Source organism: Solanum pennellii, chromosome 9 (genome assembly GCF_001406875.1).
Source record: "Solanum pennellii chromosome 9, SPENNV200".
Lineage (NCBI taxonomy): Eukaryota > Viridiplantae > Streptophyta > Magnoliopsida > Solanales > Solanaceae > Solanum > Solanum pennellii.
In genome coordinates, this window is record NC_028645.1 from 82,613,893 (window position 1) to 82,641,884 (window position 27,992).

The 27,992-nt window shown below is 32.8% G+C and overlaps 6 protein-coding genes across 6 annotated transcripts; 5 read left to right on the forward strand and 1 right to left on the reverse strand.

Moving 5' to 3' along the window:
• Window positions 1-299: 299 nt before the first annotated feature.
• LOC107029669 (pleiotropic drug resistance protein 1) lies at window positions 300-7,492 on the forward strand. The gene is made up of 20 exons (XM_015231105.2): window positions 300-743; window positions 1,301-1,421; window positions 2,019-2,192; window positions 2,271-2,430; window positions 2,506-2,582; window positions 2,678-2,731; window positions 2,825-3,217; window positions 3,315-3,596; window positions 3,690-4,006; window positions 4,085-4,245; window positions 4,327-4,430; window positions 4,511-4,667; window positions 4,747-4,943; window positions 5,032-5,361; window positions 5,446-5,736; window positions 5,827-5,910; window positions 6,007-6,368; window positions 6,479-6,650; window positions 6,742-6,996; window positions 7,092-7,492. Exons 1-20 carry the CDS (start codon window positions 403-405, stop codon window positions 7,344-7,346), a joined length of 4,287 nt encoding a protein of 1,428 aa, XP_015086591.1. The 5' UTR covers window positions 300-402; the 3' UTR covers window positions 7,347-7,492.
• Window positions 7,493-9,951: 2,459 nt separating this feature from the next.
• On the forward strand, window positions 9,952-10,872 carry LOC114074088 (F-box/kelch-repeat protein At3g23880-like). The gene has a single exon (XM_027912010.1). It carries the CDS (start codon window positions 9,952-9,954, stop codon window positions 10,870-10,872), a length of 921 nt encoding a protein of 306 aa, XP_027767811.1.
• A 3,069-nt stretch (window positions 10,873-13,941) lies between these two features.
• On the forward strand, window positions 13,942-15,799 carry LOC107029625 (F-box/kelch-repeat protein At3g23880). The gene has a single exon (XM_015231058.2). It carries the CDS (start codon window positions 14,108-14,110, stop codon window positions 15,272-15,274), a length of 1,167 nt encoding a protein of 388 aa, XP_015086544.1. The 5' UTR covers window positions 13,942-14,107; the 3' UTR covers window positions 15,275-15,799.
• Window positions 15,800-17,033: 1,234 nt separating this feature from the next.
• LOC107030703 (NADPH-dependent oxidoreductase 2-alkenal reductase-like) lies at window positions 17,034-18,400 on the forward strand. Its single transcript, XM_015231970.2, has one exon. It carries the CDS (start codon window positions 17,171-17,173, stop codon window positions 18,224-18,226), a length of 1,056 nt encoding a protein of 351 aa, XP_015087456.1. The 5' UTR covers window positions 17,034-17,170; the 3' UTR covers window positions 18,227-18,400.
• A 153-nt stretch (window positions 18,401-18,553) lies between these two features.
• Window positions 18,554-21,895, reverse strand: LOC107029337 (F-box/kelch-repeat protein At3g23880-like). Its single transcript, XM_015230728.2, has 2 exons — window positions 20,566-21,895; window positions 18,554-18,912 (listed from the first exon to the last, which is right to left on the reverse strand). The coding sequence occupies exon 1, from the start codon at window positions 21,818-21,820 to the stop codon at window positions 20,612-20,614; it is 1,209 nt and encodes a 402-aa protein (XP_015086214.1). The 5' UTR covers window positions 21,821-21,895; the 3' UTR covers window positions 18,554-18,912; window positions 20,566-20,611.
• Window positions 21,896-25,798: 3,903 nt separating this feature from the next.
• On the forward strand, window positions 25,799-27,991 carry LOC107030935 (probable indole-3-pyruvate monooxygenase YUCCA10). The gene is made up of 4 exons (XM_015232152.1): window positions 25,799-26,425; window positions 26,899-27,132; window positions 27,519-27,641; window positions 27,830-27,991. Exons 1-4 carry the CDS (start codon window positions 25,799-25,801, stop codon window positions 27,989-27,991), a joined length of 1,146 nt encoding a protein of 381 aa, XP_015087638.1.
• Window position 27,992: the final 1 nt, after the last annotated feature.

Genomic DNA, 27,992 nt, shown 5'->3' on the forward strand with positions numbered 1-27,992 from the left:
TTTTTAAGTCTCATATGACAGCCTATGTCCTAGGAAGAAAACATAAAATTCCTCCAAAAATCTATAAACGTGTGACGGCTGCAAATAAACAGTAAATCTTAAAAAATTCCTCTAGAAGTATAGTACTATTTCATCAAATAATTGTCAACTAGTCAATAAATCCAAAAATAAAAAATAAAAAATAAAATTGACCAATACATGTACCTAAAAAAAAATATAATTAAAAAAATCAACATTAAAATCCTCATATTCCATTTTTCTTGCTTCTATATAACACCTTTACATTTAACATGAAAACTCCAAACTCAATAAGAAAAAATATAAACTCCATATTAATATAACAACAAATATATTGATCAATTGGTATAGTTTCAAATTTTTTTTTTTAAATTTAGTTCCAATATGGAGCCATTAGATTTAAGTAATTTACGCGGTCGTAGTATTAGAGGAAGTATGAGAGAAAATAGTAATTCGATATGGAGAAATAATGGAGTTGAAGTATTTTCAAGATCAAATCGAGACGAAGACGATGAAGAGGCATTAAAATGGGCAGCACTTGAAAAATTACCAACTTATGATAGATTAAGAAAAGGTATATTGTTTGGATCACAAGGTGTTACTGCTCAAGTTGATGTTGATGATCTTGGTGTTTCACAAAGAAAGAATTTACTTGAAAGACTTGTTAAAGTTGCTGATGAAGATAATGAAAAATTCTTGTTGAAACTCAAAAACAGGATTGACAGGTACTTATTTTTTTTAATTTTGTATACGTTTACTGACAGTATAAAGAATTTTTACGCGATCACAGATAGTGTTATTGATACTTGATATTTGGTTTTACTTGTATATAGAGTCAAGAGTTTATTTTACTCAAAAAATTGAAATTTAATTATAGTGGTTTGCTAAAATGGAGAAGTATAAAAGGGAAAATATATTGTACAAGTAAAATGAAATGAAAGTAGCTTTTTTTTTTTGAAAAAAAAAATTAATTCATGTGATGTATTTTTCATTTAACATGTTTAAGAAATAATGATTTTTTTTAATATTTAGAAAAAGTTATGAGATAATTTAGAGTCACACAAAATTTTGAAAGTATTTTTTTAAAATTTTCTTTCTTGACTATGTGTTCAGTTAAAACTCGTCTTATAAATTGATATACAAAGAGTATTAACTTGTTAAAATACCCTAATAACGTAAAAGATTCTTTTATACCGTCGATGTATATGAGTAAAACATAAAATTCTTTAGTTTGGTGCTAATTTTTCTAAAACTTTTATTTTTTATGATAAAAAAAAAACAGGGTTGGAATTGATTTTCCATCAATAGAAGTGAGATTTGAGCATTTGAATATTGAGGCAGATGCATATGTTGGAAGCAGAGCTTTGCCTACTTTTACAAACTTCATTTCTAACTTCATTGAGGTAAAAAATATTTGATTTATATTGTGTATAACTATATATTATCACATATAGGAGTACTTATGTTTTAGTGTTTGTTTCAATGAAAAAAAAAAGATTGTTTGATTCAAGAGTCGTATGACTCTTGAATTGTCGGAGTTGATTCCTCAGATAGTCAGTTAATTAATTGTTATTATCTCGTAAAATTACTTTTCTTTATTGACTTTCTGAGTTAATAACTATTAGTTGAGTGACCATCTGAGAAATCAACCTGAATTGATGGCAATCTTATAATCTTAAAAGTTGTCTACTTTTCGCCCTGGTGATTTCTTAGTATGGTAGAATTATCGATGAAGAAGAGATATAAGTTCAAATATACCTCAAGAACAATGTGAGATGGTCATTTGTATCATTTTTCGATTAAAATCAGGCGATTTTTGTGGTGCTAATCGTTTCCATTAGTGGAATGTAGGCAAAAGTAGACAATTTCGCATACTTCAGGAGTAAATTTTAACCTTTAACTGTGATAATGATCAATCTCGAAGATATTATAGTGTGATTTTATATAAGTGTTCTGAAAAACTAACATTTGTTGTTGTTGTTTTTTGTTGTCTTATAAAGAGCTTATTGGATTCAATTCACATCATTCCATCGAAAAAACGTTCAGTTACAATTCTCAAGAATGTTAGTGGCTACGTCAAGCCCTGTCGAATGACTCTTCTTTTAGGACCCCCTGGTTCTGGAAAAACAACTTTGTTACTTGCGTTGGCTGGAAAACTCGATTCTGATCTAAGGGTAAGAATTTAAAACAACTTATAATTTTAGATTCGAATATATGGAAGACTAAAGTTTATAATGTTATGATAAAATCAGGTTACTGGAAAGGTGACGTATAACGGACATGAGTTACATGAATTTGTGCCACAAAGAACAGCGGCTTATATTAGCCAACATGATTTACATATTGGAGAAATGACTGTCAGAGAAACTTTGGAGTTCTCCGCAAGATGTCAAGGAGTTGGTTCACGTTATGGTTAGTTCTATTTTTCTAGTTCTGTTTATTAGTTTTGTTCGCGTTACTGACTATTTTTCTTGAATTATGTTTTAGAAATGTTGGCTGAACTATCGAGAAGAGAGAAAGCAGCTAATATCAAACCGGATGTTGATATTGACATGTTCATGAAGGTAAGACTGGAAAAACGATTTTAATTTCTCTTAACTGATATACATTTGAGCTATGACCGAATAATTAATATTACTATTGATGAATGGAAATGCAGGCTATATCAACAGAAGGACAAGAATCCAAAGTGATTACAGATTATATTCTTAAGGTAATTTTCATTTTTTCCAATTGTTTTTCATATGTTCGAGCTATTGAAAGGTCAGAGAAGTTATTCATTTGTCTGTAAATTCCGTTTTTTCAGATACTTGGACTGGATATTTGCGCGGATACTATGGTAGGAGATCAAATGATAAGGGGTATTTCGGGAGGACAGAAGAAGCGTGTCACTACTGGTGAAATGATTGTCGGACCGTCTAAAGCCCTTTTCATGGATGAAATTTCAACTGGACTTGACAGTTCCACAACTTACTCCATTGTGAATTCCCTAAAGCAATCTGTTCAAATATTGAAAGGAACAGCTCTAATTTCTCTCTTGCAGCCTGCTCCCGAGACTTACAACTTGTTTGATGATATCATTTTGCTATCAGATGGATACATTGTTTATCAGGGTCCACGAGAGGACGTGCTCGAGTTCTTTGAATCCATGGGATTCAAATGCCCTGACAGAAAAGGCGTGGCCGATTTCTTGCAAGAAGTATGTTTTATAAGAAACAAGAATATTAAAGTTTTCGAAACATTGATGCAGTGTTCAGTTCTAAGTTCTAACGTGGAATGTTTCGAACTTCTTGCAGGTGACATCTAAGAAGGATCAACAGCAGTATTGGGTAAGGAGGGATGAGCCTTACAGATTTATCACATCGAAAGAATTTGCTGAGGCGTATCAGTCTTTCCATGTTGGGACAAAAGTAAGCAATGAGCTTTCAACTGCATTTGACAAGAGCAAAAGCCACCCTGCTGCTTTGACTACTGAAAAGTACGGTATCGGAAAGAAACAGCTTTTGAAGGTTTGCACAGAAAGAGAATTCCTGCTAATGCAGCGGAACTCGTTTGTTTACATCTTCAAATTCTTTCAGGTGAACTACTTGGTCTATTCGTTATATCGATTTATGTCATAGCCTTGTCATATCCATGTGAAAATCGCTAATCGTCTCTTTGTTTATCCTCAGCTCATGGTCATTGCACTTATGACAATGACCATATTTTTTCGAACTGAGATGCCTCGGGATACTGCAACAGATGGAGGAATATATACTGGTGCTCTCTTTTTTACGGTTATTATGCTTATGTTTAATGGTTTGTCGGAGCTCCCTTTGACACTCTACAAGCTTCCGGTCTTCTACAAACAAAGGGACTTTCTCTTCTATCCTTCATGGGCTTATGCAATTCCTTCATGGATCCTAAAAATCCCTGTAACTTTTCTTGAAGTTGGGATGTGGACGGTCCTCACATATTATGTCATTGGATTCGATCCTAATGTTGGAAGGTATGTGAAGAAAGACTATATGGTGTAATCGTTGTCATAACATCACAAACATATATTGATCTGCTTTTGTTTCCGCAGATTTTTCAAACAATTTTTGCTACTCGTACTAGTAAACCAGATGGCATCAGGATTGTTCCGATTTATCGCAGCAGTTGGAAGGACCATGGGAGTTGCTAGTACATTTGGAGCATGTGCTCTTCTTTTACAATTTGCATTGGGTGGTTTCGCCCTTGCACGAAGTAAGTTTCGTGCTTTAAGTATTTATGGTAGCTCTTGTGTCGTTCATATGCTTACTTTTCTCTTATCTCCGAATGGTGTAGCTGATGTGAAGGACTGGTGGATTTGGGGATACTGGACGTCACCACTCATGTACTCGGTGAATGCAATTCTTGTGAATGAATTTGATGGAGAAAAGTGGAAACATGTAAGTTTGTGTACATAACGCAGCCTGTAATGTTTTTTATTGTTAACCTATGAATCCTGAAAGAACTCACACTGAAACAGACTGCCCCAAATGGAACTGAGCCACTTGGACCTTCGGTGGTGAAATCTCGAGGATTCTTTCCCGATGCATATTGGTACTGGATAGGTATAGGGGCACTTGCTGGATTCATGATTCTGTTTAACATCGCCTACAGTCTTGCTCTCGCTTATCTTAACCGTGAGTATCTTGAGTTTCTTCATCGATATATCCATAAATAAAAATATGATATGTACTAACATGGAATGAGTATCTGCAGCATTTGGAAAGCCACAAGCTACGATTTCAGAAGAGGGTGAGAACAACGAAAGTAGTGGATCATCGTCCCAGATAACTAGCACAACAGAAGGAGATTCTGTCGGTGAGAATCAGAATAAGAAGAAGGGCATGGTTCTTCCATTTGAACCCCATTCCATCACCTTTGATGAAGTTGTATACTCCGTTGACATGCCTCCGGTAAGTAATGAAAAATTACTAGTATCATAAACGGATGCTTTAACTTTCCTTAAAACGAAATGTGACTCGATTTTTTGACAACTTGCAGGAAATGAGAGAGCAGGGTAGCAGTGATAGATTGGTACTTTTGAAGGGTGTTAGTGGAGCTTTCAGGCCAGGTGTTCTCACAGCTTTGATGGGAGTTAGTGGGGCCGGTAAAACAACGTTGATGGATGTCTTGGCTGGAAGGAAAACCGGAGGTTACATTGACGGGAGCATCAAGATATCTGGATATCCCAAGAAGCAAGAAACGTTTGCACGTATTTCTGGATACTGTGAACAGAATGACATCCATTCACCTTATGTTACAGTTTACGAGTCCTTGGTTTACTCAGCTTGGCTGCGTTTACCTCAAGACGTCGATGAACACAAAAGAATGGTAAGTTCCCCTTATATCATTCTGTTTCCTTCCCTAATGAGAATTTATCGTACTGGTCATCTTATACGGGTTATCCCATTTCAGATGTTTGTTGAGGAAGTTATGGATCTTGTCGAGCTTACACCACTAAGATCAGCCTTAGTCGGGTTGCCAGGAGTCAATGGTCTGTCAACTGAGCAACGTAAAAGGTTGACGATTGCTGTTGAACTAGTAGCAAACCCCTCGATCATTTTCATGGACGAACCAACTTCAGGGTTAGATGCAAGAGCTGCTGCAATTGTGATGAGAGCTGTTAGGAACACTGTCGATACAGGAAGAACCGTTGTTTGTACCATTCACCAGCCTAGCATTGACATTTTCGAGGCTTTTGATGAGGTAAAATGTAACACCTTTTCCGTCTAATTCTAATTCGTCGTATGCCTTCTCTTTAGATATCAAGACACTAATACAAACATGTCATTACAGTTGTTTCTTATGAAACGAGGAGGACAAGAGATATACGTTGGTCCATTAGGTCGCGAATCATGCCATTTGATTAAATATTTCGAGGTAAGTTAGTTTTCTTTCGAAATTGAAAAAGTATGTTCCTTTTACTGATTTTAGATAATCAAGTACTGATCGAGCTTATTTTCACCGTGAATTCAGTCCATGCCCGGTGTTGGCAAAATAGAGGAAGGTTACAATCCAGCAACTTGGATGTTAGAAGTCACATCTTCATCTCAAGAAATGTCATTAGGGGTCGATTTCACCGAATTATACAAGAACTCAGACCTCTGCAGGAGGAACAAAGCCTTGATTACGGAACTAAGTGTGCCACGACCAGGCACAAGTGACCTGCATTTTGAAAACCAATTCTCACAGCCATTTTGGGTCCAATGTATGGCTTGCTTATGGAAGCAACACTGGTCCTATTGGCGTAATCCGGCTTACACTGCAGTCAGATTTCTCTTCACTACGTTCATAGCACTCATATTCGGGTCAATGTTCTGGGATATTGGGACCAAAGTGTAAGTACTATAACACGAAAAAATGAAATAAGAAGACAAACTTCCAACTTTTAACTTAAACAAATGCTAAGAAAGTCTCATTTTGTTTTTTTTGTTTGTTTCGATTACAGGAGTAGGCCTCAAGATCTAACCAACGCGATGGGATCTATGTACGCTGCTGTTCTCTTCCTCGGTGTACAAAATGCATCATCAGTTCAGCCTGTTGTATCGGTTGAACGTACTGTATTCTACAGAGAAAAAGCTGCCGGGATGTACTCTGCCATACCATATGCCTTTGCACAAGTAAGTAGCTAGACGAACAATGACAATTTTTCGTATTAAAACTTCAAACCATTCACATTATTTACGAAAACTTCAATGTTTTTTCGTGCAGGTTTTTATTGAAATTCCTTATGTATTTGTACAAGCTGTTGTCTATGGTCTCATTGTCTATTCTATGATTGGATTCGAATGGACCGTAGCAAAATTCTTTTGGTACTTTTTCTTCATGTTCTTCACTTTCCTATACTTCACCTTCTTTGGCATGATGACTGTGGCTATTACCCCGAATCAAAACGTTGCTTCAATTGTCGCTGGATTCTTCTATACAGTATGGAATCTCTTCTCAGGATTCATCGTTCCACGACCTGTAAGTTCATCTATAACATATACACATAGTTGAGTTTTTGTCATTTTCGTTTACAATAAATAAAATTGATCATTTTCCCCTGACTAAAAAAACAGCGTATTCCCATATGGTGGAGATGGTACTACTGGGCGTGCCCTGTTGCCTGGACGTTGTATGGTTTGATTGCATCGCAATTTGCAGACCTTCAAGACATCGTCAATGGCCAAACTGTGGAAGAATACTTGAGAAATGACTACGGAATTAAGCATGATTTTCTCGGTGTTGTTGCAGGCGTGATCGTTGCATTTGCTGTTGTTTTCGCCTTCACATTTGCTTTGGGAATCAAGGCATTCAATTTTCAGAGAAGATAGAAAAGTGTGTTTATATAGTTTGTGTTGAATAAGGTTTTATGAACTTTTTAGATTACTGAATCTTTATCTTATTAATCTTTCTGAATTCCCAGTTTCTGTTGTATAAGATGTTGTAATTGTCATATTCATGATTTTTTTTGTGGAAATATATATACAATTTTATTTAATGGTTGCTTCAAAGTATTGTCCATGTTGGGAGCACTTTGAAATTTTTGAATTCAACTTGAAGTTGTACTTCAAATTTTGGAAAAATGCACAAGTATTCCCTAGACTATGACTGAAATTCTAGAGATACACCTTAACTAAATTAAGCAACTATTACCTCTTGAACTTATTTTTTTTTGTAATTTTATCCACCTTTTTAGCTTACGTGGCATCCGAAAATTCATATTTGTATGCTATAGCAAAGTTTTGATGCAACATTAATCTGATGTGTGAAAATGAGAGATTTTGGAAATTTGTAAAACTTTTAGGATTTATGGTAATAAGAGAGCTTAAATGTGGAATTTTTGTCATTTATCCTTTGTACCGTAAAAAATATTTTACACTTAAATTATTCAAGAAATCTCACGTATAAGTTAATAAAAAACAATTACATAATAGATTAATGAAAATTAAAAGGCAATAATACTAGAAAATAGAAATCTCTATCTTAAAAGAAAAATAAACTTATTATTTCTAATTAATCCCACGGAATCTTCAAAGAAATTAAACTTTCAACGTATAAAGGTCCTATTTTAACCCCCAATGGAACTTTTTTCACTTTAAATTCAGTATATTCATTTTTTCTCACATTATACTCAAGAAATCGACCATCATTCTTTCTATATTGTAATATATTTCCATTCTCCTTAACACAAGTCACATTACCTAAGTACCATTGAGTATGAGGATCCTCATACAAAATAGGTAACTTCATGATGTTATTCCATGTTTTTCCATCTTTTTCGAGTGGCCAAATTGATATTTCCTTGTCAGTATTCGTTATAACATATACGCGATCACCCCACGCACATAATTTCACAAGTTCACCACATGTACTTGGCACTGGTGTTACGATAAATTTTTCATCTGCTACGTGGAAAGATATAACCATTTGTTCAGATTTGGATGAAATCGAAGTAGTCATCATGTGAATGACACCGTTTAATGAAACTGGATCTTTTTTTACGAACAACGATAAATCACAAGGAAGGGGGAAAATATCTTGAATTATTTTCCACGATTGATTTTTAACTGAATATATTTCAACAACGTAACGTGGATGCATTGTATTACTTTGAAGTTGTAATACTATACATAAGACCTTGTAATCCTCCGCCACAAAATCATAAGCAAAACCGAATATCGGCCTAATGAAATAATTCATGAAATAAGTCATATGTTGCAACATATAACGCGTTGGAATCCGTTTGTATTTTCGAATGACGGGATTCCATAATATTGAACCAGTGAGAGAATCATGAATAAAGAACAAACCATTGCATGAAATCACTTTTAAATAACCAATGTGTCTACATAATATTGGGATATTCGGGTGCTTCATCAATGCAACTTTGGAATCAGCGCTAATTGAACCTTCCATCGATAATACTTGAATCGAATAATTACAATCTTCATCATTTAGAAAAATGAGATTCTTTTGACGATTAATATCGTTAGATGATTTATATAGATGAGAATTGATGAATTCGGAATCATCAATCGTACTACACCATGACTTACACGTAAGTTTGAATCGTGAAAGAGACTTCACAGGAAGCTCTAATAGGATGGAGTAGACAATATCAATAGACAAATTTGGAATACAACCCATAGAAGAAGTTTTAGTTTTTTTGTTTTTTTTTGGAGGGGCACGAGCCAATTATATAGAATATAATAATCCTAATTCCACTCGAATACGATTAAATATAATACTTTGAAAACTATACAAAAATAGAAGGCATAATATATATATTGGACCCTAAACTTGGTTTCAAATTTTAAATTTGACCTCCAACTTTCATAATGCACAAACAGACACTTTAACCATCCAACTTTTAAATAAATAGACGCATGAGTCCTACATGACAAAATACACGTAGGACACCACGTAGGACGAAAAATAATATGTAGGATGACATGTAGGACATGTATGTTTATTTGTTCAACTTTATACAAGTTTAAGTGTCTAATTGTGCACACCCAAAGTTGAAGGGCATAAATGTGATTCGAAGCTAAGTTAAATGGCATATTTATGTATTATGCCAAAATAGAAAATACTATATGGAAAGAACACTTTAAAACCTTCATAATTTTCCAAATTTAAATTAATTTTATGAGTCGTCTATATATATTTTTTTTATAAAAAGAACAAAAAAACCCTAAGTAAACGTATAGTCCAATGAGTCTTAATTTGGGAGATGATGTAATAACTTGCATCCTCTCAAAACTCCCTGTTGAATCTCTTCCACGTTTTAAAATTGTACAAAAATCATGGTGTTCAATTATCAACGATCCCAATTTCATCAAGTTGCATATAGACGATTCATCGTCCGATATTAATCGTCAAAAAATCCTCTTAATTTCATCGAAAATAACTCCATCTCCTTGTTTAAAATACAACATGTTAGCATTCAACATTGGTACAACATGTGCATCATCACTTAGTGTTTATTCTCAAGTTGTTTCTCTTAATCCACCAAATTATTTAATGTCTCGAGATATTTCATATCCATTTGTGAGTTCTTGTAACGGCTTGTTATGTATGGTGTATAATTTCGCGATATTTATATGGAATCCAGCTATTCGAAAATACAAAACTGTTCAAAAGACTCATCGATACATATCAATGCTATATGAATTCGAATCGACGTTGTATGGATTCGTGTATGATTCTATCTGTGATGATTATAAGATAATCGCTATATTTGTGATTAATTCGAAAGATAGTCATTATGTTATTGGAATATACTCTGTGAATAATGAGTCTTGGAAAAAGATTGAGTTTGTTCCTATTGGTTATCGTTTGTTTGACCAAAATCCAGTTTCATTAGATGGTACGATTAACATGATGGCCAATGATGATAATAGTGGATTAGATAATAAGTTTGTGATGATATCTTTATTTGTGGCTAATGAGAAATTTATTGTAACGCCCGTCCCATTGCAATATCATGGGACTCGTATGAAATTATATAATTTTGCTGATCGTCTCTACCTTTTCTCCGTGTTGGTTGAGATGGATTTTTTGTTGTGTTCACTCGAGAAAGATGGGGAACGATGGAGATGGAGTAACGTCATGAGAATTCCAACGATACCCTCATTCGTTGGAAATGGAGAGGACGAAAAATGGTATTTAGATGATATAGTATGTTTGAAGGAAAATGAGAATATCTTGTGGAGGAAAACGAATGGTGAGTTTATAGAGTACAATGTGCGTAAACAAGAAGTGAATGAGTTTACCTTGAAAGAAATTTCGCCTTCTACAGATTCATCCATCTTGTTCGCGGGAAGTTTAGCTAACTTGAGAATTCCATGGGACTAGAAGTTCAGGATTACATGTTGTTCTTATTCTTCGATTTTACCATTACATGTTGTGTTTGAGATTGTGTGATTTTGCTGATTGTGAAGAGATTGGTTATGAGTAAGTGTGATCTTTATGTTATGTAAGTTTAGACGAAAAACATGCTTCAGTCTCTGCTTAATAGTTGTCTATATTGATTGTTTTTTTAATCTTCACGTGTCGTTTGGGGTTATTGAATCGTCAAAAGATCGATCAGGTCAGTTTCCTTGAAGGTTTTGAGGATTTTGTATTGTAGGGTTTATATGGGAGATTGATGCTCCAAATTTGGTATAAGTTGAGTACATAGGACTCAACCTTGGCTCATTAAGTACTAAAATGATTACATGTTTCATCAATCCCTTTAATGTATATGAAAGAATTAAGAAAAAAGAGCAGTAACAAACATCAAAATAATGTGATAATCACTTGAGTATGGGGTCGAGTTCGATAGGGAGTGTTTTACCTTCAACGTGTACAAGGTCGAGTTTCTTAGGGAGTGTTTTACCTTCATTGTGTACAGGGTCGAGTTTGTTAGGGAGTGTTTTACCTATAATGTGTACAGGGTCGAGTTAGTTAAGGAGTGTTTTACATGGTACAGGGTCGAGTTAGTTAGGGAGTGTTTTACATGGTACAGGGAAGAGTTAGTTGGGGAGTGCTTTACCTCCAATGTGTACATGGTCGAGTTTATTAGGGGGGGTTTTACCCTCAATGTGGAACCTTTCGGCGTGAATTCAAGTTTAATTGAGCTCTAATGACAAATTACCAACATTTTTAGTAAAGATGCCATACTTCTACTAATATTTTACATGAGCAACTTCCACATATAACAAACATAAAAATCATACTCGTATGTTATAGTTATAGTTTGCGCTTCATAATAAATTTTATGTTTGCTATATAGCTTGTAATTTGTATATTTCACTATACATATACGAATGTCTATTAATATGTATATTTCGCTATACATATACAAATGACTATTAATTTGTATATTTCAGTATGCATATACCAATATGGCTATTAATATGTATATTTCAATATACATATACGAATCAATTGTATAATATGTGTTTATATAAAGTGAGAAAGACAAAAGAACACTGGACAATGAAAGATCTGTATTTGTATAATTTTAAATGTATAGGACGAAAATATATGTATTTGTATATACAATTTTTCCTCGTTTTATACGAACAGAAACACAATTTATACATTTATGTTTGTATAAAGTGAGAGAAGTAAGCGAGCGAAATTCGCCGGGAGAGAGGCGACTGACAAATGCTAAGACTAAAATTAAATGAACTCTACTTATAATATTTTATTTGAATCAATAATTTGTTATTTTATATAATTTTCCTTTTTTTTTAATTTAATATGCGTCCACAAAATTCAACTACTCATATATTAAATAACACTTGTTATTTAAGTATTTAAATAAAAAATGGGTAGTTGGGTAGTTGCTGTCACGTGTACTTTTTTTAAAATAATACAGAACTTAGGAGCATCTTAATTTTTACATATAGTTATAATATAAAAATCGTTTTGTAAAATAATCAAAAACAATTATAGAATATAAATATAATATTTTTTAAGAATTAATTAAATTAAAAGGAGAAGAAAAAATTGTGTGACTTAATTTAATTTAAACTTTATTATATAATTTGTCTTTTACAACTATTTACCAAAAAAGTTGGAGGAAATTCCAAAGTCAATTATCCAAAGACTTCCACCATTTCTCTCTCCTCACCTACTCACCTTTATTTTTAATTGTTAATAATTTTTAAATTTAAGCTATGAAAATAAAACTTATTAAATATTATTTTTTAAAAATAAATTAGACAAAGAGTGAATCAAAATTTAATATGACTATCAAATATCATTTGATTAGATATAGTATAAATAATATTCATTACAGGATTTTCTTTAAAAAATTATTTGTTTAAAAGAAAATCACCCACAAATACAGTAAAAAGGATATAAAAATGTTTTGAATGATAATTATGTCTACATTCATGCTAAGTATGTAGTAAAACCTCTTGCATGACTAATAATTTCTCATATATCAATTATACCTAATATAATAGCAAAATATAGTATAGTTATTGAAGCTAATGAATTATGCATAACATAATTTTTTTTAATGCATTACGCATAACATTATTTTTTTAATGTATTCTATAAAATGACACTTAAAGAATCTATCAAAGATAGTGTACTATTCTTTTCAAAATAGTAAAAATAAAATAATGTAGACATTTTTTTTTCAAACCTTACTCATACTAGTCTATAAAACTTTAGACTGAGATCTTACATTTCTATAATCGTGCACGTCGCTTATAATTTTAGTATTTTCATTGAATATTCTATCACGTAAAATGTTTATATATATATCAGATAAACTTCTTATTATGTAATAATCTTCAAATTATATAAAAATGAAATCACATTAGATAAACGCAATACAATAAAATCAAATAAAAAATTTCTAAAAAATATTAAGGATAAGATAACGTATATCTTACTTTTTCCAAACCCTACTCATACTAGTACTAAAAAACTTTATAGTTGAGATCTTACATTCCTATTCCGTCTTTTTTTCCCCGAAAACTTGAGAGCATAACGTGCACGCCGCGATAACCTCAGTGTTTTCACTGAACACTCTACCATGAACATTTTACATGTATCAGATAAACTTCTTATTATGTAATAACTTCAAACTATATAAGGATGTAAATCACATTAGATAAACGCAATACAATAAAGTCAAATAAAAAAGTTCTAGAAAATATTAAGGATAAGATAACGTATACATTACTTTTTTCAAACCCTACTCATACTAGTACTAAAAAACTTTATAGTTGAGATCTTACATTCCTATTCCACCTTTTTTTTTCGGAAACTTGAGAGCATAGCGTACACGCCTCGATAACCTCAGTATTTTAACTGAACACTCTATCATGAACGTTTTACATATATCAGATAAACTTTTTATTATGTAATAACTTCAAACTATATAAGGATATAAATCACATTAGATAAACGCAATATAATAAACTCGACTCAAAAAGTTCTAAAAAAATCGATTCCGAATCATCCACGTGAACACACCACATGCCTTGAGCTCCAAAACTTCACTATCCAAAGACTTGGGACCTCATCTCTCTCTCTCTTTCTTGTCACCTCTTCCAATTCTCCAATCTAGAAGATTTTTGCTTCAATGGAAACTCAAAACAAATTAGCTGAAGCAAAAATTCCTCAAGAATTTCTTCAATTTTCATGTCTACCAGATGAAATCATCATTGAAATACTCTTGAGGTTACCAGTAAAATCTATCTTGAAATTCAGGTGTGTCTCAAAATCTTGGCTTTCTTTAATCTCAACTCCATATTTCATCAATGCCCAGATCAAATTTTGTGTTAAAAAATCCAAAAATGTGAATCTAAGACTTGTTATTGTAGCTTCAGTAGCTGGTTTAATGGGTAAAATGTGCTCTGTTTACTCTCTTGATTGTGAAAATTCCTCTGTAAATGTTGATAAAATTGATTACCCATTAAAAACCCCTTTTGGATCTGCAAAATTTTTGGGTTCTTGTAATGGGTTGATTTGTTTAACCCCAATGTCATTTAAACTTATGATATGGAACCCTGTTACTGGAAAACACAAGGAATTTGAAGATTCATTTGTTCAATGTGCTGTAAATTGTTATATTAGATATGGGTTTGGTTATGATTATGTTAATGATGATTATAAGGTGGTTAAGATCTTTAGTTTTCCGCGAAATGAGGGGAGATATGAGAATAAGGTGAAGATTTATAGCTTAAAGTATGATTCTTGGAAAATGGGTGAGATGTTTGATAGTGGTTACGTTAATGCACAATCCGGGATGTGGTTGAATGGATATCTTCATTGGGGGGTAAGCCATTGTCGCGACTCTGGTGATGGTGATGGTGGTGGTGGTTCTTCGGAGATAATGACATTGGATTTGTCTACGGAGACGTATGGGGTAATGGCATTGCCTAATTGTGGAAATGGGAATACTAGTTGGTCGTTGAGTGTTCTAAATGGATGTTTAGTTGCTTGTTGCAACTATCATTCGGTTAGGACGGATATGTGGGTGATGAAGGAGTATGGTGTGGAGTCGTCGTGGACTAAGTTGGTGTCTAATATCACGGCTCCCTCTGGTCGTTTAGGTTATGTCTCGCCTTTGTCTGTGTCGGAGAATGGTGGTGAGGTTTTAGTGAGGCTTGGTACTAATATAAGTTTGTACAACGCGAGGAATGCTTCACATGAATCCTTGGACATTCATTCATTGGGTTATTGTCTTAAAGTACAAGCGATTACTTACATTGAGAGTCTAGCTTCGCCTAATGTTGGTGATACGTAATTAGCTCGGGAGGTTATGACTTTGAATTTGGTTAGTAAGACGTATAATGGGATAGTGGCGTTGCTTAGTTATGGAAATGGAAACTTCCGTTGGATAATAGTTGTAGGTTGCAACTATTATTGGGATAGGAAGATGATGAAGGAGTACGAGTGTGAAGAATAGTCTCTCTTCTCCGGTCTCCCTTTGCTCGTATGGGTTATGTATCGCCTTTGTTTGTGTCAAGAGAACGATGATGAAGGTTTAGTACAGATATAAGTTTGCATAACACGAGCAACGTTTCATACAGATCCTCGGATATTCATGCAAGTAGTTACTAACATCGAGAGCCTAGCTAGCTACGCCTCGTGTTGGTGATAAGTATTTTAGCTTACATCAAAGAAATTACTCTGCTTGTGTTGTTCTTTCTGGAGATTTACTAATGTTGTTGTATTTTCGCGCTTTGTCTTGTTAAAAGATCCCCATATGTATTGTTAATAATGTAAAGTTCTTGTTGTTAAAACTACTTGTCTTAATCTTCTTTGAAAATCAAAGTACTATGTGTTTGGTTGATCAGATGTGAGAATTACGTGTTTGGTACAATGAAAGTCACTTACGATGTTTGTTGGTGAGTGAAATACTTTTCGAAAATGTATATTACAAAAATAATAACAATAGCAAATCAGAGGGTGTTTTGAAGAAAATTCTGGTGCAAATTTTTTTTTCGTAAAAAAAAATATTTATTACTTATTTTAGACCACAATTTTTTTTTAAAGAAAATATTTCTTTCTTAAATTCTTTGTCAAATCAAAGTAACTCATACTCACCATGTTCTTAATTATTTGTCTACTTTTATTTGACATACCTATTAAGAAAACAATGATTGATATAGTAAATTTATTATTTTACCCCAATTAATTGAAATGAATGAATTAAGAACTTAAGATTTTCGAAAAAAAAAAAATCTACATTTTTCAGAAAAACTAATTGAGGAAATAAAAGTAAAAAAACTTGTCTTTCTCAATTTTTTTTAAATGAACAAATAATAACTAAAAATGAAAAAATTGATAAATAACTAGACACGAAAGGAAAATAAAATAATTTGAAAACGCTAGAGGGGCCAAAAAAGGAAAAACGATCAAACAAAATTTTAATAGGCCCCACTTCTTTGGATGAATCAATTTAAAAAATCGCATAAAAAGCACATGTAGTAAACATTTACGTAAGGACCACACTATGTAAAAAAACATATATTAAAAAAGGGTAGGATAATGTAAAATAGCAGAAAAAATTGGTTAGAAAGATAAAAAAATCTAAAGGGAAAAACTTTTTAGCCAAAATAATTTAATCATAATAACTCAAATATGTTCACACTATAAATTGATTTATTTTTGACAAATTACATCCTTTTTAATTTGACAAAGAGCGATATAATTGTCAAAAAATAAATCGATTATAGCATGAACATGTATCTAGATTGTTATGACCAAATTATTCTGGCCGAGAAGACTAAAAAAGCACGTGGCGCGTTTAGTTAAAGTACAAGGTGGGGTTCATAAGTCGGGATAGTAATAAATTTTGAGAAAGGACGGATGAATAAATACATATGTATGTGTTGCTTCTAGCCGGACATTAGCGATAAAATAATTATGACAGCGACTGGTACAAGTCAGTTACAACGAATTATGTTTGATAATACCTAATTTACCCTTTGTTCGGCAAATAAGCATGTTGACGAATAGCTGCTTGACAAATCTTGATGCTCGCCACAAACTTAGTCGTCATAGACGGCATAAAAGCACCTATGCACTTTGTCATTTTTCTAAAAAAAACTTAAATATAAGCACCAAAAGAGCATTTCACATTATATTCATCTCAACTTTTTTCTTACCCTTTGTTAACATTTTGCCAAGCCAAAAGATGGAAATAAAGAACAAGTATGTAACTATAAAAAACAGCATAAATGGTGCACCAAAAGAGTCAGACTTTGAGATAAAAGTCGAAAACGTCTCACTTATCATTGAGTCTGAGTCTGAGTCTGAGTCTAAGGATGTTGTTGTGAAGAACCTGTTTGTTTCAATTGATCCATATCATATAAACAGAATGAAGAGCCAAAGTTCGTCACAAGGAACCATAAGTTTTGCAACTGCTATAACTCCTGGTGAGTCCATTGATAGTTATGGTGTAGGAAGAGTTTTGTTCTCGCATCGACCTGATTTCAAGAAAGGTGATTTGGTAGCAGGGATACTTACCTGGGGAGAGTATAGTATAGTAAAAGAAGGTTCATTATTGAATAAGTTGGATCCTAATATGGGATTTCCGTTGTCTTACCATGTCGGAATTTTTGGATTCAGTGGACTATCTGCCTATGCTGGATTCTTCGAGGTGTGTAAACCGAAGCCAGGGGAGAAAGTTTTCGTGTCTGCTGCTTCAGGTTCGATAGGGCATTTAGTAGGACAGTATGCTAAATTACTTGGATGTTATGTTGTTGGCTCTGTTGGTAGTCAAGAAAAGGTAAATTTTCTTAAGGGAAGACTTGGATTCGACGATGCATTCAATTATAAACAAGAAACTGACCTTAAATTAGCTCTGAAAAGGTGTTTCCCTCAAGGGATTGATGTCTACTTCGACAACGTGGGAGGCAGGATGTTAGAAGCAGCAGTGGCAAACATGAACATATTCGGTAGAGTAGCTGTCTGTGGGGTTATATCTGAGTACACAAATGCTACAACACGAGCTGCTCCAGAGATGTTGGATATAGTCTACAAAAGGATTACCATCAAAGGATTCCTAGCAGCTGATTTCATGAATATGTATGCTGAGATCCTGTCGAAAACAGTTGAGTACGTCAAAGATGGAAAACTCAAGACCGTTGAAGATATCTCACAAGGCGTTGAAAGCATTCCCTCTGCTTTCATTGGACTGTTCAATGGCGAAAATATAGGCAAAAAGATTGTCAAAGTTGCAGATGAGTGAAAAAATACAAAGATACATGATTGTTGGCATATGAATTAATAAGTCAAGAACTTGCTTACTTCTGCTATATTACCAAACAATATCTTACCTGTGCTTCTTTCAAGTTCTAATCCATTTGATGCTCTTAATCGATGTGTAAGCTTTCTGGTAATTCAAGTACTCGAAAAGTCTGTAGAGCCATCTCGACATAGAGTAGGAGGCAATTCATATCCTGTGCAATTCCATAAATAGAATTTGATGCACACAAACCTTACCCTTACCTTTCGAGGGGTAGAGAGAGTACAGTATAAAGGAATATACAGACCACAATATAGCAAGATAACTAAATATTGGAGAAAAATACGAATCTTAGGAAGATGAACATTGTATAGCCATTATCTAGAACAAATTTGTCTAAGATCATCATCATCTACTACAAGTAGCAGATGGCATATCATCTTCTACTACAGATCAATATACATACAACAGATGTTCAATGGAAGGAGAAGCTTAAAACTATCAACAATGTGAGATACAATTAGTAGAAGTAGGCAAGTCTCGCTCTGTACATTACACACAGTAATAACATTAGTACATCACAAATGAACTGTAAAAACTGGGAAAGCCCGCGTTTCTTCCTTGTGCTCCCTGCAGTTACAGGTGGTGGATTAGTTGTTCGGTTGTTCCATAAATAGCTTTTTCACTTCCTGAAAGTTCAATAATACAGAAAAGTTAACCAAAAACCTCATTGACATCTCATATGACGGAAAAAAAAGCAGGGCAGATATAGATACTAGAAAGCAATACATGAAGAGCTAGCTCTGGCACATTTTACATTTAACATGTACTAAACACAAGCTGCTGGCCTTATTTGAGCAAAAAAGACGAGCTCCATTTCCGAACATTTGAGAAACGTCAAAGGTGCTTCGGTTCACATAATAAACAGTCAAGATGAACAAATATAAGGTAGTTAAATAATCTTAAGTCTAGACTGCATGAAAGTGGTGCACAAATGGTACACTTACTCTATAAATACCAAAAGAAAATAAAAACTAAGAAAAGGTCACAAGATGTACTCATGCTGTGGATGCAACATATTGACCTGCCCAAAAAAGGGTTATTTGATTCAGAGCTGGAGCACTTCACAAAAGGCATAGCCCTGCTAGCTTCTCCAAATTTTACTCGCAAGAATTTCTACATGCAAACCTTTGGGCGTTTTAACCTTTTTCCTACGTATTATTTCCACTAATATGTACAATTAAAGTTACCTTGGCTACGTCTCATTTCTCCCCTCTTACCTCTGTTTAGTGTCTAACAGATGATGCAAATCAAGAAATAGAACCGCAACAATAACTAATCCATGTTTCAAATTCTTGAAACTGTTCTACTACAAGGATTAGATATGTTTCCTTGTTTCTACATGCTTAGCTACATTAACTTTGGTCAGATTTCAAACTCATAACTAATAGTTGATACCGTAACGAAATAAGAGTTTCCCTTGAATGATGCATACGTAACCATAGAACCTAAGAATTCTGAAAAAGGTCCAGTTGCATATACATCAGCTACTCTATTTAGAAACAACGATAAAAGAGATCTTTATAGCAGGGGAACTTCTTTTCCAAAACAATGAAGATGAAAAGTATTTGTACATTAGTAACTTAGAAGACAGAACCATCTTAAACAAAGCTTTAAATCCCAATTTATTTCTCTACATTGTCCTGTTCATTAGTACCTCCAATCTACGCTAGCGGCTGATCATAACAGCTTAATATGTTTACTCGACTGTTTTCTCCTTCCAACTCACTTTTGTTCAAATCAGTGCTATTTACCAAACCCAAAGAAGATTCAGCCATTGACTGACCAGATATGTAACAGAATGAGGAGACAAGAAAATTAGCACTAAGCTATAAGGAGCATGGAGGAACACCAAAACTGAGTATATCCTTCTTTAACTCCTATTCCATAATTCCCGTACTTCCTTTTATCCATATTAAGTTTCATGTAAGAAGACTAGTAAAAGTAGGCCCTGTATCAAAAAGATATACCCTTGTCAAGATTTACACAAACTCCCCTGCCATGATTTCCGTGTCCTGATGGTCTTTACGCTTAGTTTGTCTTGTCCAGATGTAAAAAAAAAAAACTTACAGAACTTCTCAAGAAGAGAAAAACAAAGTCCTATTAAGTCGTAAACACTAAAGAGTAAAGACTATAACCAGATAACTGTTGTTGCCACAAGCTGTTCCATGAAACTATGCAAAAAGAAGAAAGAACAAACAAGATATCTATGAACCACAACTGTAATGACATTGCATATGTGATATCTACATGTTGAAAAATGTATTAAGCAGAGATCTTACATGTCATAAGTCATGGGATTATCATTCATCTGAGCTTCTGCAGCCTTCATTGTTGTTGTGGAATTGGATCATTTTGTAAAATGGGAGATATTAGGCTTTCGGTGTAGATTTCCGCCTCAAGACAGGCATCAAAGTTAGTCACCTCCGGATATCTGATCGAATCATCAGTGGGATTGTATATCATGAAAATTGATCCAAACACGAGCAAAATTTCACCTTTTTTTGACATGCAAAGGGGTGGAGAGAACATATACTTCCCAGGGTCATTAGGACAACTGATGGTATACATTTTTTCCCAAGAATCTTTAACCCCATAATCCTTCATGACCCACACATCTGCCCGAGTTCTGTTATAATTACAAAGCACAGAAAGATTATCTTCCAACACTCCCAACACAAAATCAAAATTTCCTTTTTCATAGCAGGGCTGCTCTATCTTTCCCCATTTCTCATCTTTCAAATCAATAGAAACAATATCCCAGCCATTATACCCGCCAAAACGAGCAGAAGTAGCCCAATGAAGCTTCCCCTTCACAAACTTACCCGAATCATTCAACAACACCCCACCATGATAATCATCAATATTTCTCCAAGAATCACTCTTTAAACCATATACCTTCACCTCAACATCATACGAACCACCAACACCAAAAATACAGAAAACACCCACTACCTTATAATCATCATTAACCTCGTCATACCCAAAACCATACATAAAATAGTAACCACACCTCAATGTTGGCCTAAAACTCGGCAATCTCTTGAACTTCCTAATCGACGGGTTCCATATAAACAAATCATTCTCCTCAATAGCAACACAAATCAACCCATTAACAGAACCCACAATCCAAACAGATTTAACTGGATTTTTCATAGGGTAATCCAAATCAAAGGCCTCAGTAACAGATCCATATAACAAAGAACCAAGAGAACAGTCCTTAAGATTGTTTTCAGGTTGAACAAAACTCAACATAAGCCTACGGTGTTTGTATTCCTTGTCATTAGCAGATAAACTAAGATGCGTTTTAACAAAATCTGAGCTAGAGATTATACCAAGCCAAGACTTCGAAACACACCTGAACTGCAAAAGCGATTTCACTGGAACCCTTTTGAGGATTTCAGCGATGAGTTCTTCAGGCAAATTGGGAGCTGTAAAGGTTGAATCTTGCATCGAAGTTGATGCAAATTGAGAATCGCTGATGGGTTTGCTTCGTTTTGAGTTTTGATGGCTGCTTTCATCTTCTTCAGAATCCATTTTTGGTAGCAGAAAATTGAGAAATAGAAGATTCTTAGTATTGTTCAGTGAATTTCCCCCAATTGTGCTGTGGACATTTTTGTCAAAAGTTAGGGGTATTTTGGACTTTTTATTCTTTCCGTTCATTTTTACGAATTCATGTTAGATGTTAAATAATTGTCATGTTTTACTTTCTAAAGAGTCGAATCATATGAACTTAGATCAATATTTTAAGATATATCATTATGATATGAGATAAATCGTAAATTCTACTCACTTTTTAGCGGTTATGATTTTCTTTTTTAAAATCAAATGATAAGAACTTTGATAAATATTTTACGATGTATTTTTTTTCATATAGTTTTGAATATCTAAATTTTTTGTTTAAAATATCAAATTAATGTAATCTAATTTAACATTGAAAATTAGTCACATTAACTTTCGAAAAACGCAATATGACAATTAAAAGTGGACAGAGAGAATATCATTTTTTAGAGTCAAATGATAAGAACTTTGACTAACATTTTACAATGTACTTTAAATCATATTAATATGCAAAAAGTTGTAATTTATAGTAGTTTCGTATAGTTTTTGGATATTAAAATTTTTTATTTAAAATATCGAATGAATGTAATATGATATAACCTTGAAAACTAGTGAAATTGTCTTTTCCGAAAAGTGCAACATGACAACTAAAAAGAAACGGAGTAGTACTTTTGAATGCATAATACATATATCAGACCCTAAACTTGCCTTCAAATTTTAACTTTGACATCTAACCTTTCAAAATGCACAAACAAACACTTTAACTATCCAACTTTTAAATAAATAAACACATGAGTCCTACATGTCACAATCCACGTAGGACAAAAATGACATGTAGGATGACATGTAGGACATCTGTGTCTGTTTGTTTAACTTTATACAAGTTTAAGTGTCTACTTGTGCACACCAGGGCATAAATGTGATTTGAAATCAAGTTAAAGGGCATATTTATGTATTATGCCTATCTAAATTGTATTTTTAAAATACTTGAATTATTTTTATTTAATTTAACTTCAAAAATTAGTAAAATCGTCTCTCAAAAAGCAAAAATATGACAACTAAAATGCCTCTCAATAGTGCAACATTAATAATCTCTCAAATTTGTTATTAAAGTTTATTTAGTCACTTGAATTATGATTTATTTAGTTGAGCACTCGAACAAGAAAAATATTTTTATTAGACAGTTTAGGTTCAAATATTATGTGTGCTCTCAAATATCTATTAAATAAATATGTTAAACCACTTAAAATATATTAGTTCCTTTAATTATACACATCAATCTCAACTTGAATAGAACTAATATTCTATCGTTATTGAGGCTAATGTATATAATGCTGAGAACCTTAAAGGTTGGTAACTGTGTGCGTGTTAATACATAGATGGTAATAATAGTTGTTAAAAAAATGGAACAAAGTTAAGATAGGAAAAAATAACAATTAATAGTGGCATAATACATATATTGGACCCTAAATTTGATTTTGAATTTTAATTTTGGCCTCCAACTTTTATAATGTACAAACAAGCACTTTAACTATTAAACTTTTAAATAAATAAACATATGAGTCCTACGTGGCACAATACACGTAGGACAAAAAATGACATGTAGGATGACATGTAAGGCATGTGTGTCTATTTGTTCAACTTTATACAAGTTCAAGTGTCTATTTGTGCACTCTTATAATGTCATCCACAAGATAAGTCAAAAAAATTAATCCATTCACCGAAACCAAAAATATGATAAAATTCATAAGGTTCTTTGATGGGAAAATTCAAGTCAGATGTCTCGATAACAAAATCATAGAGTAAAAGATCTAAAAGAACAATCCATAAGATGATTGTTCCGAGGCCCGGAAATTCTCATCATAAGCCTATGATGGGTGTTTTCCTTGTTAGTATTCGATAAATTGAAATGAGATTTGATAAATTTAGGGGTAGATATTAAATCAAACCAGTATTCTGAAACCGACTTGTATTGCAAGAGAGATTTCACACGAAGCCTTAAGAAGATTTCAGTGATGAGTTCTGATGGAAGGTTAGAGAATGTCGAATTCGAGTCTTGCATTGAAATTGATGAAAATTGTTCATTCATTGAAGTTGATGAAAATTGAGATGGTGCGTGAAATGTGATATTTTTTTTTAGAAGTTACACTTATTCATAATATGACTACAACTGTGTTATTATAAGAGTCTAACTTTATATTAGAAAACCTAGTATTTAATTTGGCCCAAATAAGCCCGTTGGCCCATCAAATTTCAAAGTTTGTGTAAATATTGACGACTCTAGATAAAATTATGAAAATGGTCCCTTAAGTATACACATTATTCATATTCAGATTAGATATAAGAACTTTGGTCCAAATTTTGGATTCATTCGAGTTGGATTAATTTTATTAAGTTCGATATCAGATTAATCAGTATGATTATTTTGAATTTTGCATTTTGAGCCTCTAAATGAGTTTCTTCTTCGTACGAAGTGTATCAACTATTCTTGTATTTTTTTAAGCAAGGATATTTCCACATAAATATTGTGTGTTTTTCTTAGTATTTCTCAGTCACGGACTTGGTCTCGTGGTGGATGCACACGCCACACAAGCCATCAATTAGGTCAAATTTTCAGAATATCACAAAAAAAAAAAAAGAGAATGACTACTACCTTATAATCATCATGAAACTCATCATATATAAAACAATAACTATAATTGAAATGTTACATCGGCGCCTCTGTATAAATAAACCCCTATTGTTGGGTATGTCGTCTCTGTTTTCAATATCGGGTGAGATTCGTGATTTTTAAATTTTTTCTGTTAGTGTGAAGCGATTAATCCGAGGGCTCAATTGCACATTGTTTGAAACTCGGTGTATAATACCAAAGATTTGGACGCGCAAATGAACAAAATGCTGATCAAGATTGGGGCGTTAATGAACAAGAAGTAGGTGCTAATAATCATGATCGAGGTTCTAATGAACAAGATGGAAGCGTTAATGATCAAGATTGGAAAATGATTTTCTTAGTGAATTTCTGAGTGAATCACCCTTTGTAATTTTCTCACTTTCAATGGGTTCAGGTCCGATAGCCACGAAACAGAGAAGAGAAGGATAACTTGCGCAAAGTTGACACAAACACAACTAAAATTTCACCTTAAGTTTCAATGTGCAAGTATTTTTGCCTGATATTCCCATACTCGACTTGATCCTCAAGATACTGAATGAAAAATATATTTGCCCAATTTTAGCGGGGTTCGTCAATGAATTGGTCAAATAAGTACCTTTTTATTTCTTTAAAATTTGGCTTAAAGCAAAAAAGGGAAAAGACTCAAATATTCTAAACAAACTTTGAGAAAATGCTCATTTGTGTTTTATCCTTTAAAAGTTCGGTCATATATGTCATTTTCGTTTGAGAAATAGCTCAAATGAATGGCATATGACAGACTTTTTCTTAAAATTCGATGGTATACTTAATTTTTTTCCTATTTAATATATCAAAAAATCATATGTCTTCTTAGTTCTAATTTTTTTAACAAAGAAAATAATTTACTAATATAAGTTAATAATTAGTTGAGTGTTTATCTGAAAATAAGACACAGATAAAAAGTCAAGAAAATATACTTTGAATTTAGCTAGTGAATAAACTTCAGTCAAATTCAATTAATTTTGGTAATTTATCTCTTTTTTAAAATTATATGACACGTTTTAGCATAAGCTAAAGATAACTTTCAATTAATTGTTTTCACATCTACTAAAGAATTGAGACAAAACTTTGATTTTGTTTCAATAATAAAAATTCTATATTTACTTGTAATTGTTGTTTTATATTACAATTTAAAAAAGGAAAAAAAATATAACAAGTATAAGACAATATATACATACATACATAGTCTAAATTTCCTTTCTTGAAGTCTTATTGCAATTTTCTTTTCAACATTCTCAAAAAAGAACTTCTCTGAAAATTTTGCGATGGCTAATTTCACAAAGGAAGAAATCGACATTGTTGTGGTTGGAGCTGGACCATCCGGTATCGCGGTTGCAGCTTGCTTGAACAATTTGAGCATAAAAAATGTTGTTTTAGAAAAACAAGATTGTTGTGCTTATTTGTGGAAGAAAAAGACTTATGATAGACTTCATTTGCATCTATCAAAGGACTTTTGTTCACTTCCATATATGTCACATCAAACTTCAACACCTAAGTATATGCCAAAAAAAGAATTTATTCGATACTTAGATGAGTATGTTGATCATTTTAACATCAAGCCAAAATTCAAAACTTGTGTTGAAGCGGCCTTTTATAACAATGAGGAAAAGAAATGGAATGTCAAATCAAGAAATTTGACTAGTGGAGAGATTGAATTGTATGCTAGTGATTTCTTGATTTTGGCTACCGGAGAAAATAACTTAGGTTATATTCCAAAAATGGTAGGAATAGAAAATTTCAAAGGCAAAATAATTCACTCAAGTGATTATGGATCAGGTGAAAAATATAAAGATAAAAAGGTATTGGTCGTTGGATCAGGAAATTCTGGGATGGAAATAGCTTTTGATCTTTCAAATTATGAAAGTCACGCATCAATTGTTGTTAGAAGTCCAGTAAGTCTATATATTTTTATGCTTTAACTATCTTTACTTTTATCGTTATTTAGTTTGCATGTGAGTAGGTTTTTGTTTGTTATAAAAAAAAATTAAATGGTTGTGTTCGATCAGTTTAGTTGTACATCAACTATTTTACATGGTACCAGTTACTTTTTACTAGCATTTGTAATGTTGTAACTCGATTCATCAAGAGATTGGTACGAGTTTCTTGACCATCAACAACAGGTCATACCCTTATGTGAAAGGGTCGGAATATGGACATAAATTCTCATGATTTTCATTCTATTTTATTGACCAACCAGTCATAAATATGTACATTTACATTATAGTTAACAATGTTCTCCTATAACTTTTTTATAGTTAGACGATGCAAGTTTTTTCACATGCACAATAAATTGTTAATATTTTTTTGATATATATGATTGTTAATTCTAAAAATTTTAATTTATGTTGTCCTAATGTTTCTGCAGATTCATGTTCTAACAAGGGAGATGGTGTACACGGCTATGTTGTTGCTAAAATATTTACCAATATATTTGGTTGATACTGTAATTGCAATATACGCAAAATTTAAATTCGGAAATTTAGCAGAATTAGGAATACCACAACCAGAAAAAGGCCCATTTTCTGTTAAAATATCAAAAGGTAGATCTCCAGTGATTGATGTTGGTGCTATTAACAAGATTAAACTTGGACAGATTAAGGTACGATACTATTTTTATTTTATTTCATTCTATTTTGAAAAATATTATGTGAAAACCAGATGGCTTTAATTTTTCTCCAACGGTTTTGGTCTTATTGTAAAAGTACAACATGTGATGTATTTTTAGGCGCACATCACGATTTCAAATTTGATTACTTCCAAGAATCTAGTAGTAGTACTTAATGAAGAAGAGTAAAAGTACACGTTCATTATCACGGGCAACAGTTGAACTGTTATAGTTACAAAATCTGTAAAATTTAGTAATTTTTACCAATACAGCAAATTTGTGTAAATAGTTCATCTAATATAAACTAATAATCTATTATAAAAAAAGGAAATAATTCTTCGATTTTTTTGTGAAATAACTTTTGGTGAATTGTTTATTAGGTACTTCCTGGAATATCATATATAAAGGAACATACAGTAGTGTTTGATAATGGAGATGAACATCAATTTGATGCAATTATTTTTGCTACTGGATACAAGAATATTGCTACCAAATGGCTAAAGGTATGTTTTGCAAATTATTCTTCTTTTTTAAAAATTTTATATTTGAGTCTTAAAAATTTTCACTTGCCTGTAAATATTGTGTGCGGGTAAGTTTTTCTCGATAAGTTTTCTTGATTACTACTTTCACTTACTAATAATTTTACCATCGTTATCTCAAATAATATACCATGTTTTTCATTTGTATGTAGGATTATAGCTCAATATTCCTTGAAGATGGCACATTGATAAGTTGGAAAGGAGAGAATGGGCTCTACTGTGCTGGATTTTCTAGAAGAGGAATTGCTGGTATTTCAATGGATGCTATAGCTATTGCCGATGATATTAAGACTATTAGAGGAGACAAAATTTAGA